Consider the following 20,267-nt stretch of genomic DNA (forward strand, 5'->3'; position numbering starts at 1 on the left):
AATCAGATAAAAACATCAACTCCTAATTAACTTATATCAGAAACATGACAAACCATCTATATTAATCACTATACTGCTTCTTTAGAAAAGATTTTTGATGTCTTTAGATTTTTATCTCCTCTCCATCTCCAGATAAATCCCTTGTCCCACCTCTACCCAGAGAATTATCCCCTATTACCATGTTGGCAAGCCTATGGTCTGTGTACTGCAGCATGCCAAAGGGCGCATGCCCCTCTCCTCCCCACCCCCACCCCCAAGACATTTCTCCTATCACCTGCCCCTTTGCCCATCAGCTCAATGAGAGCACTTCCTCCATCCCCTTTCTGAGGTAAGGCTGGGAGGCTCAAGTATGTGTGAGGGTCTCTAAAAGGTTTTCTATTACTGCCCTATAAACAAACAATTAGAGGTAGAGAAAAATATAGTTTGGCAAAATTAACCAATATGTCACCCAAGTTTGATTCTTAATATGCAGTATTTTCCACAGAGATTTTTTTTTATCTTCAGAGCCAATCTTGGTAATTATAAATAGTATTCAATTTTGTTTTGTTTTCTGTTCTTTCTGTTTACATTGTATTCATTGAATCACTTTACTTTGAAATGACAGTGTTATCCTCATAACTGCTCTTGACCTCTAAGTTATTAACCTTACAGGCTATAGACTGTGTCATTAGCATTCCATTTCCATCACAAACTAATCTATAGAGAATGGCTTCCATGGTGAGCAGCCAAAGGAGATTTCATATAAGCCCTTATCCCTTAAAGAATCTTTCCATGCTAGACAAATTGAATTGGTAGGTAACTTCCTCTTATAACCTACTAGTTATGTAACTTCTATGGGGATAGAGAGAAGCTCATGGGATATTTATTTTCTTCCTCTAGGGGGATTAGGCTGCCTTTGGGGGTGAAAGTTGCCTCACAATGTATTTGGTTAATAAAATAAAAACATTTTGAAGAGAAATACACTGTGAGACACCACATGGTCAGTCACCACTAGACAAGTTCTTGACCCACTTTGAAGCTGCTTAATTGAACTCCTTTCTTTAGAGCCTTTGATGTAAATCCATGTTTCTTGAAATCATATGGTGAGTTGGGATTAAAATTCAACTTGGGTAAATGCTTAATAACATCGTATTTGTTTGCCTAGTCAGTATCAAGTAAAAACCTTTTTTTGCCAATGGTTTAATTCTACGCATTTTATCTAATGGAAAAGAAAGGCTATTACCTCTGCTGAATTCTTTTTTAGACTCTTCCTCATTATATCTTTATATATTGCTGCTTTTAATCGATGATTCTTTTCAAACTCAATTATGTAGACAGATTAGGTGTGTCCTTCCTTATTAAAGCAATCCTTAAATTGCAGTTTGGGGATGTAATTGGAAGTAAGGAGGAGCATTTTCCCCATCTCATGCTTGCTCTCAGATTTATTTGTTCCTTAATAATTCAGTCAGCATTAAATTCTAAAGTCATCAGTATCTTAAAGATTTTTGGAGAAAATGTCATTTTTTGAAGAAATGTTAGGTTTCCGATTTTTCAAAAGATAGATAAAACTCTTTAACAGAACCAGATGAGAATGAATAGTAAATATGTACTACAAAAATTTTTGTAAGGAACTTTTTGTCTAGAGCTTTCCTTAATTAGATTTTTAGCATCACTGGATGAGTGGAAGAATTGTATCTAAATCTGCTGTCCATATCTCCCTTTTAAGAAAATGGTGTTTGAAAGTTTTTGGGAGATACAAAGGTAAACATTGTACAGATTATGATGAAGTAGAATTGACAGGCTACTTACAAGGGGATGATGCATTTCTAATTAGTCCACAGTGCCTTTAGTTGGAAATTAATTAGGCCCTGTTATGTAAATGTCATGTTAATTAAGCAAGAATATTGAAATGTAATAAATCTGCAAAAAGAATGGCTATTTTTGTGTATTAGTGTTTTACAGAGTTACAAGAGACCAGCAATAAAATGTTTGATTATTGAGCTACAGACAATTTTTAGCTGACTGACTGCTTGACAATTCATTTTTCCTAATTGATGTCTTTAGTGCACAGTGTTACAGCAGCCAAGGAGGTCCAGTGATACTAGGAGCCAAAAATAACCAGACATTGCAGCTACCTTAACAAAGTGTGATAGGTTTTGGGTATGCATTTTCAAGGTTAAGGGACAATGTTACTTCTCTGTGGGATTAATTCTTAGAGGTTTTGTGTGACGGAAACCCTTGCTGAGGCAGTTTACTGTTGCTATCTGGATGACTTCCTCATTAAGCAACAATCTCCTTTTAGTTTATTCTAGCAAAGGGACATCTGTAGCTCTTGATGCAGACTGTATCTGTAGCATGTTATGAACGAAAATTTAAATATCTGCCTAGTGTGACTGGAGATGTGAGTGTTGATATTTAATGAAATGTGTTTACTTATCCTTCTTTTTTACCAATTGCCATGCACTGAGTATGCCGATTTGACCTCTACTGTTATCTTCTTCAGGGTTGAAATTAGAATTGTTTGTGCAGGAAAATGCTATCCAGTTGCACATCGTATAAAGATCTATACTTGTTGGGGGAGTACAACAAAAGAATTCAGCATCATAGTTATCGAGTGAAATTGCAAATGGATCCATAGTGGTATTGCATTATGCATGACGACTTTAATACAAGAACAAAAAGCAACCCCAGAAAAGAGTGCATAGGGCATTCAAACTTAACTGGTTATAAAATTCATACACTATGCATTATTTGCATACAAATTTCAATGTTTAAATAGTTGAAACTTCACATGTAACACAAAAGTAAAATATTTCTAAATAAAATACTTCCTGCCAGATAGTAGCTTTCTATTGAATGTCTATAGCAAGTGCAGAAACAGGAAAACTGATTGAGTATTTCAGAGGAAATGCTTGAGAGGAAAAAATGCAGGAAGCTATAATTATGACTGACTGAGAATTAGTGCAGCTATGCTTGACCTTGCCATTATTACCTGTATTAGATTTCTTTTCTCTCCCAAGAAGTATCAGAGTGAAGAGAAAGACCTTTTAATGAAAATTTAAGTGAGATGATATTGTTAAAATCCTTGTTGACTCTACAGATATCTGGGGTCTAATCTCTACAATCCTTACCCTGCTTAAAATCATTTCCTCACATATATGTCATTCATGGTACTAGAAAAACACATCCTATTCTCAGAGCTCTGGCCCTAAAAGCATAGGATTACAGATTTAGAACTGAAAAGGAGAACTTGAAAGATGCCTACTTCAGTGCCTTCATTTTACAAATGAAAAAAGCAAGATAAAGTGACTTATTTAAGACCACACTGTAGTAAATGAAAATCATATTTCAAATGCAGGTTTTTTTGTATTTTTATTTTTTTTCTGATGCCAGGACCAGCACTGTTAATCATGTATAATAAACTCACTCTCCAAAATCTGCTAATCTCTTTAGAAATGGGTACTTGGCTTTTCTGGGGAGCAAAACTAAGTAAAGAAGATTTGAGAGAATGGAATTTTGGGAAAAGTCATTTTCATAACATTTCATAGGTCTTTTTTACAGTTTTGTTGAGGTTCAAGAGAACCTAAGATTGAGGAAATTCCTAGTGGTCCCTTACTATGTCATACTTTCAGTTTGTAAATAAATATCCTTTACTGATGATTCAGGCCCTTGCCCTTCACCCAATTACATTCATTTCCAATTTTTCATACTTCTTACTATGAAATATTGAAAAGCATCTCTTCAAATTTCTCTTGTCTTGCATTATTTCCTTTTTAGTAAATTTGATGCTTGTTGTTTAAAGGCAGATAAAATCACAATTTTCTGTAGCAATCTGGGTTAATTTGGAGGTAAGGAAAACTTCAACAGCAACAGTGTGACATTCACTGGTCCTAGCTTGTTTGAAAACTGTTCCTATTTTGGGATTATGGGACACTTCATAGTAATAGTGAACTAGACTGGACTTAATGCCAGGCTTTCTGTTTGTAATATTGTCCAATTAATTATCAAAACTGGTGTGCATTATTACTGCCAGTTACACTCACTGTCAATTTGTCTTAGCTCAACTGTGATTTTATTTTTACTTTACTTTAATATAGTGAATATATTGAAGTACGTTGTTAGTTTAACAAGATCTCTGGAGAACTCTTTCATGATGATCCATCTTGTGATATGCAAGGTAGCCTTTTTTTTTTTTTTTTTTTTTAATGTCAAACCTACAGTTTATAAGGAAGGAAAAAAATAGTGGTACTCTCATCTAGAATTTAACCAAGATTCTAATAGTTACAATTTATAATTATAAATTTGTAGCCTTTATAATTATACATTGTCACATTGTACTTTTCACAAGCATAGTTAGCTCAGTTATCCCACCCAAATTCTTTCTGCACTTTTTGTTTTGGCTTCTTAGGCTTATGTAATTTTTTCAAGTTGACTATTTTATTACCTCTATGAAGTTCTGGTAGTTTAACATACTATTCATTCCTGTGCTTTATATGGGGAATTTATTACCATAACCAGATCCTGGGAAATGAGGTGGAGGTGGGGAAGATAGTAAAGAACATACTATCAGACCAGTAGCAAGCTGTTCACACTGATACTCTAGTCTTAGAGTTTATGCTTCTTGGCATGATGAGAGAGATGTTTCAAGTCAAAAAATCTTGTAGCAGGCAACATTGGGAACTTGCAATCCTTTTCAGAGCCTTTTCTGAAATTTGGCCCCTATCTTCAGTGCTTACAATAACATAGTGAAGGAATTTAAAAGAAACCAGACTTGTCTTCCCTTCATTCTTCTCTTCCCCTACCTTTAAAACCCCCCTCCTAAGAAAGAATTTTTCTAAAGAAACTTATGGAGATAGTATTTTCGATTGTCCTTGGTGATAAGGGAAAGACCAAAAGAATGGAGTGTAAGAATGTTAAACCTTCTTTTCATTTCCTTATCCCTTTCCTGAGTTATAGGCATTCCATAATAATTGTATTACAACTGCTCATTGGTACCTCTAGTTGTATAATCAACTGTAAAGTTAATGGAATACACAGGATGATTCTGTCTCTTATTCTATAAAAACAAATCTCAAAACTTTTTTGTCTCAAGATCCCTTAGCACTCTTAAAAATTCAATAAGATGATCCCAAAGAGCTTTTGTCTTATACAGGTTACATCCAAAAGTATTCTGGAGATAGTTCAGACTGGCCCAAGAGAGCTGATTGTTAAATTTTCAATATGAGCATTTATGGCTAGTAACTAGGTGGCCCCTGGAATGAGGAAGGCCTGAGTTCAAATGCAGCCTCAGTCACTTATTAGCTGGGTGACCCTGGATAGGCCACTTATCTCTCTTTGCCCTGTTTCATCAACTAAAGTGGGAAGGATAATGATAACCCCACCTTCCAAAGTTGTTGTAAGGATCAAATGAGATACAATTTGTAAAGCCCTTAGCACAATCCTGACACATAGTAGGTGCCGTATGATTGTTGCTAGCTAACTATGATGGTGGTGGTGGTGGTGGTGGTGGTGGTGGTGGTGGTGGTGGTGGTGGTGGTGGTGGTAGAAATCTTTTTCCATAAACTTTATGGAGGTATTTTCACCTAGTGTGTCTGCCCTGCTCTTTTCTGATCATGTGAACCTTACCACTTATTCAGGTGGTCATTTTTTTCTGCTGTTGAATCTTCTCTGATAACTCCATCCAACATTGATCTTTGGCCTGTCTGGTCAGTAGTGTCATAATCAGGCTCTGAGAGCTGAGAGTCTCACCTTGATTGACAGGTGAAGATAGTTGGAGACATCAGAATGTTCCCAGAGGCCATGAGGACAGGAGGAAAGGCAGTTGGCCAGAAAGAGGATATAAATACCCTGGGCAGCCCCTGACACAGGGATCCTTGGACCCCTTTGTCTTTTGTCAGATTCTACAGAACTGAATCAGTGCAGTGCTTCTCTAACCTTACTAATTCTGACTCTATTCACTTCGAAGAGGTGAATATTTTGTGAAAAAGCAATGGTATGCTAGAGAGATTTGAATCTCAAAATTTTTATACTTACAATCAGAGTTTTTCAGCTGGAAATGATCTATATATACTGCTCATCTGTTTGTTTATAGGTGGAGAAGTTGAGGATGAGTCTTGTCTGAATTTTCTATTAATTGCAACTATACAGTAGTTATTAGTACTTTTGCAGTGTTTTAATGGGGAATCACATAGTACAGTAAATTAATATCATGAAACCAGCTACTGAAAAATGTATCAGGTTAATTTTTGGTTTGTATGTCTTGGGCCAGTGACTTTTCCACTCTGGACCTCTGTAAATTTGTAAAATGGAAAATGTATTTCTAGTTGATCTCTAATGGTGCTTTCCATTTTAAAAATTCTCATTCATAAAGTGAAATTTCCCAATGACCTAAATTGCTGAAAGTGTTTAATTTTTTGCTCTATAGTAGACATTTTACATTCAGCATGTCTAAAACTGAGCTCATTATCTTTTCCTCAAAACCTTCCCCTCTTTCAAATTTTTCTTTGCTATCTTGGTTACTATTACCCTTTCAATCACCTGGGCTTGCAGCCTAGGTGTCACTCCCAATATCCAGGCTGTTGCAAAATCTTGGCAATTTTTTCTTTAATGTAACATCTCTCCTCTGACACTCCATTACCATAGTATGGGCCCTAATCATCTCATCCCTGAACTTTTGAAATAGTCTACTGGGTGGTCTCTTAACCTCAAATCTCTATTCATTCTAGTTTATCCTCTACTCAGCTGTACAGAGTATATTACTCTTAAAGCACAGATTTGGGCATGCCACACACCATACACCCTAGACCTCCAATCAGTAAACTCCAGGAACTCCATTATCCCCAGGACCAAATAGAAACTTTAATTTGTTGTACAAAGTCCATCATAACCCACCCCTTCCTACTTTTGAAGTCTTCTTAACAATTATGCCCTCTCACCGCCATATATTCTGTCATCCATTGACACTGGCATTGGTCTCTTTCTTGCTCTTCTTCATGTAAGTCACCCCGTCATCAGACTCTATATATTCACTGGCTGTCCTCCATGCCAGGAATTCTCCTTCTCCTCAGCTCTACCTCATTGGCTTCTTTTAAGTTCCAACTAAAATCATGCCTTTAACCAAAAGTCTTTATTGACACACTCTCCCCCCCCCCATTAATATTAGTTCTTTCCTTTTGTTGATTATCTCTAATTTATCCTGTATATAGCTTATATTGTATGTAGTTTGCAATGATTTCCCTCCAATTAGTCTGAGGTGGGGGACTCACTTTTATGTTTCTTTGTAAGCATTGGGGAATACTTAGCACAGGATTTGGCTTGTGAGTAGGTGCTTGATAAACCTTTATTGACTGACAATGCTGAATGCTAACTAATTAGTGTGATATAGTCTGAACAAATTATGGGGCCCTTTCCTTAATATCCAAACCAAACCTATTTTCATAGTTCCTTTAGCATATTAAATATATGGAAAGTTGATTCATACATATTCCCAGGTATGTCACCATTGTATTGGCCCCTGCTTCCAAACATGCAGGCTCATAGAGACTGCTACTTGACTGATGTCCCTGCCTTTTTGTTTCTAGGTGGGCCATGCACAGATATAGCTCATGTCTCATTAATCACGCCAACCAAAAGATCCTGTGGCACAGGTATGTACAACATTCCTTCATTTCTGAATTCTTTCCATTGCTTAGGTTCTGCATTGCATTTGGCATATTTGCCAATGTTTCCTCCTTTTTCTTTGATTTTTGAAATGACAAAGAATTGAGAATATAATAGTCACAATGTTCTTTATTGGATCATAGTGACTTATCTGATAATAATAGTTCACATTTATGAAATGCCTTATAGCTTACAAAGTGCTTTCTTCACAGCTACATAAAGCAAACAATGCAAATATTATTTCTATTTTAAAGATAAGGAAATTGAGGCTCTTTATAGATTAAGTGCCTTGCCCGAAGTCAGATTGCTGCCCTGAAAGACATCTTGGTGTAGTTGATAGAGTGCTGGATTTGGAATAAGGAGAACCTGAGTTTAAATCTTGCCCCTTCTACTTAAACTGTGTTGGACATATGGACATGGAGTCAAAGGAGCAAACAAATCTCAGCCTCTCTGCTCCAGGCAATTTTCTCATCAGAGAATATTCTCATCAGCATTGGTAGATGAAGTTCCTTCCCAAGAACTGCTAACACCAGTGTCATTATAGGTTCAGTAAAAAGAGAGACTGCTTTTAGCACCAACCTCACAAGAGGAGGACCTAATAATTTATGTAGAGCTTACTTGGCAAACTTTAAGGCATCATGTAATATTAGTCTTTTAGCCTCTCCGGTGGTTATTTTCTGATGGCTCCAGAACAGAAAATAGGGCTTGACTTCAAGATATGAATACATATACATATTTACTCCCTGGTTTAATAATGCTTAATGCTCTCTTTCTCTATAGCTTAATTTATTTTAAACATTATTTCCTATTTCTAATAAGCCTACCTGCTATTTAAAATATCTCATTGTGTTTGGAAGAATCAAAATAATTATGTTGTTCTTCCAAAGGTCAAAGCCAAGGTATTTTTCATAGTTGTCAAAATCTTTTCTTTGAAGCTCTCTATCAAGAATTGTGAAAGCTATGCTAGCATTAGAACAAAACAAAACAAAATCAACCATCATCACTGAAAGATTTTTTTGTTTTGATTTAGAAACAGCAATCACCCGCCCTAGTTTTGTTTCAGAATGCTCTCTACAATACCATTTATAAGAAATTTAGTGGTTTACTTTGGGATAAGATGCAGTTTAATTTCCCTCACATCTGGTTGGTTTTGTGAAGATGTATGTGAGAGCAATGACTGTATTCTTCTATTTTGATTTGTAAAAAAGGAATGAAGAATTCCTTTTTATAATTTTGTAAAAAGGAATTCTTCATCCTTTTTTAATTTAACGGGGAACCTGGAGGTCCTCTTACCATAGAGATGTGTAGGGATTAACCAGTCCATAGTGACAGGAAGTGGAAACCATAAAGAAAGGAAGTGAGGTAGAAAAGAGGGGCATCAGTTGGTAAGGGGTCAGTGGCTGACAGTTAAATGCTGGCAATTGCAGGGAAGTTGGCTGCTGGGAGTGTGTTGGGTTGGTGGTTGGTGCTTAGTTGCTAGAATATAAAAGGTGAGCCTGAGCTTTACTGATAGGGCTTTTGGCTTTAGTCTTTTTTAGTTTTTTACTTTTTGTTTGGGATGTTAGGTTTTTTTCCTTTCTTGAACTTTTTTGGGAGTTGGTTGGTCTTTGTTGATTGACCTCATTGGGGTTGGATTGATTAAACACTGATTGGGTTGGTTTTGATTGGGCTGGAACTTTTTGTGGTTGTTGTTATTGGTGGTAGTTATAGGCAGTTATAGGTGGATATAAGCCGTTTTAGGTAGTAATTATAATAGGTAGTTATAGGATAACTAGTATAGACATTAGGAAATTTTCTTTCTCTACCTCTTTCCTATATTTCCCTCCTTTACTATATTCTTTCCTATCACTATTTTAATAAAATGGTTAAAAGCTGCTCTTTTTTTTTTTTTTTTTTTTTACAAATCCCTATTTTAACCCTTAGAGATTCTAGGTGTTATTTTGAGGCAGAGATCCGTATTTCCCTGGTAAGAGACAAATTGTGTCTTGGTCACAACAAATGGGAAAAGAAAGAAACGTCCACCCAACATTTGCTTAATAGCAAGATGATATCAGAAGCCACTTTTCTGCCCCTTTGACCCCATATTCTGTGAACAGAAGATGCCATGAAATGGTTGCCAACTTCAGGTGGTTTATTCATAGTTCTATTGAGCAAAATTACTAGCTTCAGTTCCCTTTTTGCTAACACAAAAATCTTTCCCCTCTTTTACCTATCTTCGTACTTGATTCTCTATTCATCTTAGCACTACCACTCCACAATCCAACTCTCCTTCCATCCCATTCAATTGTACCTTTAGAAATTCTCACTTTGTTGTCACAAATGTCCCTTTACCTGTAGCTCTCTTCACACTTTCACTGTATTCTGGTAGTAGAAGTCCAACCTCTTTTCAGAAGGTGGTATCTCTTGTCTACTTTCTCTAGGACTGATAACCTTCCAGACTTCTAGAGGAAGTCTTCCAGGAGGAAGCAGAGGGAGCACTCTTTGTGGCCACCCTTGCAGCAACTTCTCTTTTCACGTGCCTCAACTCCACTCGTCATTGCTGTCATCTGCTGACCTCCAGTGTATAGGATTCTTCTTTTCTCAAGGAGTCCAGTGTCTGGTTCACACTTTTCATTTCCACTGTAAACCCCTACCTTCTTACTTGTATACTAGTCAACACATGTGACAGTGCTCCTTTGAAAATCCTGGTCCTCTTGTTCTTCAGCTTCCTAGTTTAGGAAGCTCCTGTTTTTGTTAAACATCAGCCACACATGATTATAACCTCGATCTAACTGTCACGTATAATAATTCCACTGGAATTTTGAACTTCCTCTGACCAAAATCTGTGTCTTCTGCCTCTTCTCTCTGTAAGCCTATCTTTCATCTTCACTGTTAAGTCCTTTCTCAAAAACCCCACCCCACGTCATCAACATTGTCTTTTTTTATTGTTATTTGAATCTTCCTGAAGAATGTCCTGCAATTGAGCTAATTAATCTAATTTCATTTGGACTTACTTTGTCCTAAAGTACCTATTTCAAACTTGATTCTCCTCTCTCATCAGATAACTATGCCTTCTCTTTCCATCTTCCTCTCAATAAAGAACTTCAAGTCCTACTTAACTCTTTTAAACTCCTTGTTTTTCGCCATACCATACCTCAAAACCTGAAACTAACCCGTTGTTCTTGATTCCATCCTTTTCCATCTCCTCTTGGAATGTGCTACTTTTGATTATTTCCTGTTTCTCTTTATTTCAAATCCTACCTTATCTACAGGCTCTTTCTCTGCTGCCTATGAACATACCCATGTTGTTCCCATTCTTCTTTTTTTTTTTTAAACCAAACCCACTTGAGTCAACCTCAAGCTATTGTCATAAAATCCCTTCTCCTTTCATAGCCAGTTGCTTAGAAAATATTGTCTATATTCATTTCCTCCATTTCTCTGACTCCCGCTCAGTTTTCAACTCCTTATACTGATTTCCAACCTTATCTATTTACTGAAACTGCTGTCTTTTAAGATTTCCCATTATCCTTTTAACTGCAATATTTAATGGCCTTTTCTCAGCCTTCATCCTCCTTGACCACTCTGTAGTGTTAGCCACTTTCTTCCCTGGACAACCCTCACTTCTCTAGATTTTTATGATGTAGCTCTTCTCAGTTGTCCTACATCATTCTTTGCTGGGTCATTTGTGCCTCACTCCTATCATGGATGTCACTCCATACTGTCCTGGGCCCTCTAGTCTTTTGGTTTGATGACTCCATAAGTTCCCATAGGGTCAATTCTCATTTTATTCAAATGAGTCCCAAATCTTCATATCTCATTTCAATTTCCTGAGCTCCTGCCCTCACATCAATATGGAACTTTATAATCTTTCTGCTTCTAAGACTTCCCTATTCTAACCCTCACTTTTTTTTTTGTTTGTTTGTTTTTTTTTTGTTTTGTTTTTTGGTTTGTTTGTTTGTTTGTTTTTAGAATAAATAGCACTTTCCTGCCAGGAATCTAGGTTTACAATCTCAGTCTTCTCAACTCTTCTTGTCCCTCAAAGTCCTTCTTCCTCTATCCAGTCAAACTGCCAAAGTTTCTCAATTCTACCTCCACATCTCATACATCCAAACAATTTTTTAAAGTCATGTGGCCGCCACCCTTTTCATATCTCATTATTAAAATGGTCTTCTAATTGGTATTCCTATTAACTAACAAGCTCTGACTTGCCCATCCTGCACATCACATGAATAAACCTAAAGCGCAAATCTGACCATAATACTCACTGTAAAAAACTTAATGACTCCCTATAGCTTATAGCAGTGATGGGTAAATTACAGCCCATGGGCCAGATGTGGCCCCCTGAAGTGTTCTATCCGGCCTAGGGACATTATTCCTAATCTGACGAATACAATGAGTAGGATACAATACAATGAAACTTCGAAAGAGTGGCCTTAGAAACAGACTGACAGATGAGCATTTCCTTTCCTTTGACCCCTCTTTAAAAAGTCTGCCCATCACTGGCTTATAGAGTAAAATGTCAACCCCTCTGTTTACATTCAGAACCCTTTAGCATGACTTCAAATCTGCCTTTGTAGAATAATTGTGCATATTCCAACCTTTTATACTTTATGTTCTAGCCAACTGGTCTATCTTCCATTCTGAACAGGATATTCCTACTCCATGCATTTGCAGAAGGTATTGTTCATACAAAGAACATTTTTTTCCTACCTAAAACATTTTTTCCTCATTTCTACCTCTTGAAGCTCTAGTTCCTAGACTCAACTAAGTGCCATTTTGTACACAAGACTTCACTAATCCCTCTACTGTCCCAACTCCTTTGCCTCACAGTCTCTATTCCCAGTTAGTCTTCTCCCCTTCCCTGAAATTGCTTAGTATTTTTTGTCTTTTATATTTACTTACCTCTGTGAACATGCAACTGTTTCCCAGAAGGAGAATTCAAACCTCTTTAGATCAGGAGTTTCATTTTTGTCTTATTGCCCCTCCAGTACCTAATAATATATAAGAAATGCTTGTTGAATTGAATTTGTATAAAGTTATATGTACAATTGATGTTTATTTAATAGTGTATATCCACACTGACCAGCATCTACAATGAGAGGAAATATTCAGTTTTATTAATTAGTGAATACTTATTTCCTCCACTATATTTCATCTGGAACTGTTAAAATTAATGGGGAACAGTTATGAAGTGATCATTTTCCCATCTTCATTTAGGTTAGGTTGGTAGGATCTTTCTGATCAACAATTCTTAATAGGAATCATAGTAGTTCAGCTACTAAGGACTTTTGAGGAAACTTGCAGTTTTTCTACTTGGAATTTTTTAAAAGTCATCAATCTTGACCTTCACTTTTTTTCAAGAACCTACCTCTAGTCAAGTTAGGCCACCATGATTCTAACCCAACAACCCCAACCTCAAATAATGGTTAGGATCCTCAGAGCCAGAAACATTCTAGTTTAATTATTTGGAACTTATAAATTATCTTCTCCTTTTGAGTTGTGTTTTAGCAATAGATTAACTGAGTATTTCAAAACCTCATCAACTTTGGCAATTCTAAGCATTTTTCTATTAAAATTTTTTTCTAAAATCACCTATTAAGTTTTCCAAACATTTTCTTTGTATTGCCTTCTGAGTTCATTTAGTTAGTGATTTCTACCCTCTAGTGAATTAAATTGTTTTTTTACTTAATTTTTTTTTCTATCTGTGGTGGTGACTCATATACGATAGGCGCTCAGTAGACTTTTGAATGAATGAATGTCATCAGTTAGTGAATACTGAATGAGTGTTTTGTTTTGAACACTCATAAGGTTTTCTTTTCACCTTACCATAGCACCTCCCTTCTAAAGATAGCTGCAAACTATTTTTTTATCTTTATTTTTATACCATTTGGCTTTATAGCATAGTCGTTTCAAAACTGTTGATCACATCTAACTAAGTATACCATATTTATTCCATAGTAATGCCTGGCCTCTTTGTATTATGTTGGGCCTGATGGAACTACTTTACATACCTATTTTCAGGGACCTTCACTAGTTTTTCAGTTCCTCAGAGCCCTATTTCCTTTCCGTGATTTTTTAATTTTGTGTTATATTTATATAACTTCATATAGTTCTTTCTATGTTTCTCTGAATTCCTCTTATATGCCACATTTGATTTCATAGCAAATTCCATTACATCATGTAACCATAGTATCTTGATCTGGTCCCTAAGTGATGGAAATATACTTTATTTCCAATTCTTTGTTATCACAAAGAGTGCTGCTATGAATGTCTTGGTATATATGTGAAATTGGACCTTTGTTGCTTTTTTTTATTTGCTTGAGGAATGCCAAATGGTAGGATTTCTGGTTCAGTAGTACTGAGACAACTATAGACTAAAAGTATTATATGGTATCTTTGTACTGATGGGGATACCTAGCGAGATAAGTTTGTCTTTTTCTTTTTAGTGCTCTGAAAATTAAGGAATTAAGCCTTTGGATAGAACCAAATATTAAATGATGATTAATATTAACTAAAAAGTGTAGTAGCTAAAATGGGAAGCTTAGATGGCCTAGTGAATATAGAATGCCAGGCCTGGAATCAGAAAGACCTGAGTTCAGATCCAGCTTCAAACATTCTCACCTAACCTTATTTGTCAGGGTTTCCCACATCTGTAAAATGAGCTGGAGAAGGAAATGGCAAACTTTTCTCTAAATGTGGTCAAGAAGAGTCGGACACAACTGGCAACCAACAATAAAAAGTCTAGAGTTTCTTCTAGGAGTAGTTTGTTTTGTTAAACTAGTCTTCATTTTAAATCCCAGATGACTGAGTCATTACATATTAGTGGTCTCAATACTTATAAGTACTTCCATTTTGTCAGTTAGGATCGTTAAGGGGAGCTTATTTGAACAGCAGTTTAGAACAAATGTGAACTTGCTGCCCCAAATTGGCCATGACATTTTTTTTTTGTTTTGTTTTTAAACAACATTTAAAGCACGTAGGTATCTCTAGTCAGGTATAGAATTTGAGTCAAAAGAGGATGTCGTGCCTTTAAATTACTGGAGAGAGATCGCATTTCTTTCAAGGAAGTAAAGAATTTTGCACATTTCTTTGTTAATTCTATCAGATTTTCACTGGTTTCAAATATTCTGTAAAGGAAAATCAACACTGACCTTGCCAAGGTTTCATTCTTCCCAACTCCTCCATTCTCAAGTTATACTTCTGTCAGGGTACTATTATTTAGGGCAATCTATATAGAATAGGAATCTCCCCCCCCCCCCCATTTATTAGTCTGTTGTTGATTCAGTCTAAATTTAATTAAATTATATTGAGGATATGAAGGTCAGAGAAAAAGTATCTTGCCTGAGATTTAGCTTGGATATATTCTCTTTAACAATGCCCTTGAAAAATGGGACACAAAATCTCATTCACTTGTATGGCTGACTGGACTAGTGTTTCCTATGTTCCTGTGTTCTCCCATATAAATGGGGGACATTCATTGCATTCTGCAAAGTACAGTGCTGAGTAAATAGAATGAATGACCTTTGGGGTGTACCTGGGAGAGAAATTGCTCCCTGGTCTACTACTCTTATCCCCTTAATACAAAGCTTTGTTTTGCCATTATGTTTTATAGTCCCTTTTGAAACACTAAAGACTTTATTTCAAGGCAGAACTAAAGTGATTGGGAGAGAAAAAGTTATGGGTTTGTGGACCTGACTTAGGCTTAGCAGAATTTAGTTCCACTACACAGGTTTTTTCTATTTGTTCTTATGATCTTATGATCTTATGAGTCTTGTCATATTTTAACTAAGCCTCATTTTATGTTGAATATATAGTACTTTCTCTGATTGACTTAAAATGATCTTGGGAAATATGTGCTGTATAGATGTTAAAAAATGTGATCATAATTAGCCAAGTCACAAATTAAGTCTCCTTCTCTTGAACCATCAGAAAGCTACAGTATTCTGAGGTTAAAGCAGCTGGGGAGGACACCAAGAAAGTGTTTTGGTCTAGAGGTCATCTTCTGAATCTTCTTTGAAATTAGTCACCAGCCAGTGCTTCAGTATTCTTCAGGTCCATTGGCTAATTATGTTTTTTTTTTGCCAAAATTTGTGTTTATCCTTTTGAGACTGCCTTATGTTCCTTTTAGTGTGACAGACGCTAAAAGGAACTAAGATGGTTCTGTTCTGTTCATTGGCTCCTAAGCTTTTCTTCATACCATTCTTCAGCAACCTGCCTATGTGATCCTATTGGACTCACAAAGATAAGTAAAAGAACCTCCTTTACCTAAGATTTAAAAGAAGACTGATGTGCTTGTTAGATGCTTTTCAGATCAGTGTTCAAGAGCCAGTTAAAGGGAAACATTGCATTGCAGTACTGTTTCTTACCAAAGGGTTATGTAAGATCTTTTACATTTAATCAGAAGCTAAAGGGTTTGTGTATTAAATCAAAGGGCATCTCTATAAATCTCATAAATACCTACGGTTACCAGCTTCATTTCTTATACAGTTAAGTTTTCATAGTAACAATGCAATTCTCACAATCATTCCTAGAGAGAAAGGGGAGATAGTGACTACCAACTAGGGAACTTCCCCTAAGAAGGATTCTACTTTCTACCCTTCTTAGTTCAACTTTTGGTATGAGTTCAGCTGTGTAAGATGCATACATTTACATCCCTCCCACCCCTCACCCTCTCCCTAAGTGTGGTTTTCCCCTCAGGTCTGCAGTATCAGCATTTGAGACAGAAAATTAGAAATTTGACCTACTTCTGTAATATGCAAGTTCCCATCAGGAGAATATTAGGAAAGACATAAACCTTTCATTTTTACTAGCATTTAATGTAACCATTGAAGAAAGATCAAAACAGTAAATCTGTCAAGGCAAGAAAAAAAGTATAAAAAAATGGTTTACCTTCTGCACTTACTAGCCTGAGTACTAAAAAACTTCTGATTCCTTAGGTGTGAGTATTTAGCATTTTAATTTTAATCAATCTTCTGGACAATAATGCAATGAATAGAGGCATTTCTATTCTGTTTTAAAATTGGCTCTGAAAATAGTTTTGACAGAAAAGAAGCAATTTTCACAGTCAATTGTGGTAATGTCCTGTAGGTGTTTGCATATGGACATTATAAGTTTTGTGTAAGCAGTGATTGAGTGATTTGTGGAAAGTCTGGTGATGGCAACATCATCTGACTCCTATTAGTTTAATTTTTTAGTCGTCTCCCTACCCCTCACCCTCCCTCCCCAATCAGTCCACCTACCTAAATTTCTGCTACATTGAAAGAATAGAATTAGGAGACTGAGTCACTACAAAAAGACGGCTTGATGGCAATATGTAATATATAAAATTAATTGGGTTTAAGAGTACTTCTTACAATATTGGTAATTCAAGAAAGGTCAGAGGGAGTAAAACTTGCTATTTTTAAAAAAAATTATACCAGTGAATTAAAGTGAAAGGCCATTACTACTTGTTTTCTGTTTTTGTTCTGCCTCTTATTCAGGAGAATCCCTGACATTAACAGACATATTCAAGTGTTCAGATGCTCCTGTAAATTTACTCGTGTGAACCAGATTCTTTTTCTTTTATGGAATAATTTAAAATATAAGTGGATATAAAACCAGAGTGTCAGTCTTGTGAAGAGAATTTTTGTATTTGAAGAACTAGAGGATAAAAGCAAAAAGAGGTTTGTTGCAATAGAGGTAGAGGATGACTTTGGTATTGGGTTGCTGAGTGTGGTGTATGCTTTGTGAAAATGCAGTTTATTTGATTCTTTTGATGCAACTAAACTGAAATCTGTTTTTATAACCATTTATTTTATCATAGTAAGCAAGAAAAGTTGTGCTTTACATCATTAATTAGATATTCTATTGCTCTTTTGAGCCAAAATGTCTGAGCTAACATTATTAAAAAGATTATCAAGGGAATTTTAAAACTTTTTTCTTTAATACTTTTGAGACACTAGGTTGTTGGTTTTTTTTGCATGTGGCTACTTTAGCTGGCTTTTCCTTGTAAGTATCTTCCTATCAGAGGGCAGTGTGTTAGAAATGCAACCTTCCCAAAGCTGCCTCACCAGAAAGAGTGTGGTGATAGAACAGCCACAAAGCTGCATTATAAATCATCCAAACCTTGTGATGATACTGCCCATTAAAGAGACTTTTTTTTTTTCCCTACTCAGTTCTCTCTGCTGTACTAATAGAACAGCACATCAAGCAAGGCTGTAAATAAAAGTTATTACCTAATAGGTGGGTGCTGAAGTGGAACGGACGGGAGCTGAGGCATGGAGGCCTTATTACTGCTCATCAGCAATTATAAACAGGATAAAGTGTCTGGGACTTGCGCTGATGCAGCGAGGGCTAATAGAGGCTGGAGGATGACACTGTACCATGATAGGATGATATATGTTGATGGGTTTTTACTGCCTCATCTTGCAGCTTGTTTCTAAGACGAGTTGTGTTATCCATTTTCCTTACTCAGACATCTATCTGAAGAGACAGTTCCATTGCCTTTCCTGCCAGCAGGTGGGCCAGTGTTTGTACCTCTTGTACCTGTGTCTATTTCTAAGATATAGTTCTCTGGAGGGGCCTTCAAAAATATTTTATAATCATAGCCAATTAAAAGCCATAAACTTATTGTAATGTTATGCATCTGATAGTTAGGAACCTGCTATCATAGTTATAAATCATGGATTCAAAGAAATTGTTGCCTACGTTAAATATGCAGAACCAGCTCAGGCTTTATATATGTCAAAGAAATAGCCCTGCAAGAGGTGCCACAGTAGTATCCAAAGTTTATATTGATAAAAAAGACAAGATAAATACACAAATATAGGCAGAATTTCAATTCTAGAGATACATAAATGTAAGTATTTGGAGAAAAAAAATGGGGGTGGTTGGATTATTAGGCTCACTGAAAGCAAGAAATACATATGAAAGTAGTTCTCTTCTCTCTTCCCCCCACCTCCCATTCCCCACTCTCCACCACACCCCAAAAAAAGGACTGGGGAAATGGTTGGAATTTAGTCACTTTAGATGAGTAAAAGGATTTATCCAGCCATTTTTGATATATTGAAATGTAGAGAAGACTCAGTGTTAGGACTATGCCAATAGCAATTACCATTGAATTGAAAAATACAAATATACCTTGGAAAAGATTCTAAAATCACATAACCACTTGGTGAAAATTGAAATGCAATGCTGCTTTTCTTTGGTCACTCACCTTTGCTAAATCTTCCTCATTAAACTTTTGTTGTAGGTGACATCTGTAGGAAAAGCCCAGAGGAAATATGCTTCTGAAAAGAAGCTTTTGATAGTTTGATTCTAGAGAGAGGAGTTTATGAATATTCTGAGTGTTCAACTGCTAGTTACTTATGTTTTTAAATGGATAAATTATTTTAAGGTGGTAACCTTTCAGACATGAAGAAAGCACCAGAGTATTCTTAATCTTTTTCATATGTTGCCAAGGAATATCATGGCAAGTGTTGCATTCAGGTATGAGAACCACATATATGGCCATAACACACTTTAAAAGATAAACATACTTTAAAAGATAAACTGGGGGTTAGAGGGTGGGAGAATGCAGCTCAGTGAATTGAGAGCCAGGTTTAGAGATGGGAGAACTAGGTTCATATCTGACACTTCCTATGTGTGTGACCCTGAGCAAGTCACTTAACCCTCATTACCTAGACTTTACTACTCTTCTGCCTTAGAACCAGTATACAGTATTCATTCTAACACATAAATTAAGGATTTAAAAAAAGATAAAGTAGGGGGTTGGCATTATAAAAATATAGCATCTTTGGATTCTTTTCCAAAAAACTGTCCAAACTATCAGTACCCATAAAATAAAACCTAATTTGTTAGACTCAGTGATGGCTGTTAAGATTTCAAACCTGAAAGACCCAGGAAAAACATGATGCTATTGATTAAAAGGAAGCAGGCTTGAAAATATTAATATTGTTTTAGGTGTGTTGCTTTATTGTAATCACTTCTATGGTTTTCCCTTTCTGATCCAGCCATTGCTAATGCCCAATGAACTAAGTTCAGATTCCTTAGCCTGGCAGTCAAGGCCCTTCATACAGTAGCATTTCTTTCCTGCCATATCTCTCGTTATTCTCCTTTCCACAACATGTACTACAGACTACTGGTCTACTTTCTGAATCTTTGACATCTCCTGTCCCTTTGTCTGAGATCTCAACACAAGAAGGCAAATTTGCCTGCATACTTATAACTGAGACTTGGTAGAATGAAACATATGACTAAAATTTGGGTTTTGGTGGCTCAAACATATTCAAAATAGGATAGATTAAAAGAGGGAATAAGAAGGAGGCTAAAATGTTTCAGTATTATAATATTTTGTATATTTAGAAAGCATATGAGAAGTATAGACAAAATGAAATATGATAGAAAACATTGATATGAAGGAACAAATAATCCTGCCATCAAAGTATACTACAAACCACTTGGATGGAATGAGGAAATAAATAAAACAATTTAGGACACTGGTAACAAGTTTGGCACAGAGGCCTGATGATGGTAGTAATGATGTAGGAATTAATTTATTCATGCATTTACTGAAGTATACTCTCACTAACAGGGAGGTTGCTAGAGTGAAAATAATCTGAACCTTGATGAAAATGGCCAACTTCTTCCTTGAGTTTGTGGTGATAGAAATA

General features: G+C 36.1%; 1 protein-coding gene across 1 annotated transcript in view; it reads left to right on the forward strand.

Moving 5' to 3' along the window:
* The window catches only part of ZFAND3 (zinc finger AN1-type containing 3), a 333,357-nt gene that overhangs the window by 247,266 nt on the left and 65,824 nt on the right, over nucleotides 1-20,267 (forward strand). The window contains exon 4 of the mRNA XM_044674376.1: nucleotides 7,560-7,625. Coding sequence (XP_044530311.1) covers nucleotides 7,560-7,625 — 66 coding nt within the window. The remainder of the gene's footprint in view (nucleotides 1-7,559; nucleotides 7,626-20,267) is intronic.

The sequence above is a fragment of the Gracilinanus agilis genome, chromosome 4, assembly GCF_016433145.1.
Source record: "Gracilinanus agilis isolate LMUSP501 chromosome 4, AgileGrace, whole genome shotgun sequence".
In the NCBI taxonomy this organism is placed as follows: Eukaryota; Metazoa; Chordata; class Mammalia; order Didelphimorphia; family Didelphidae; genus Gracilinanus; species Gracilinanus agilis.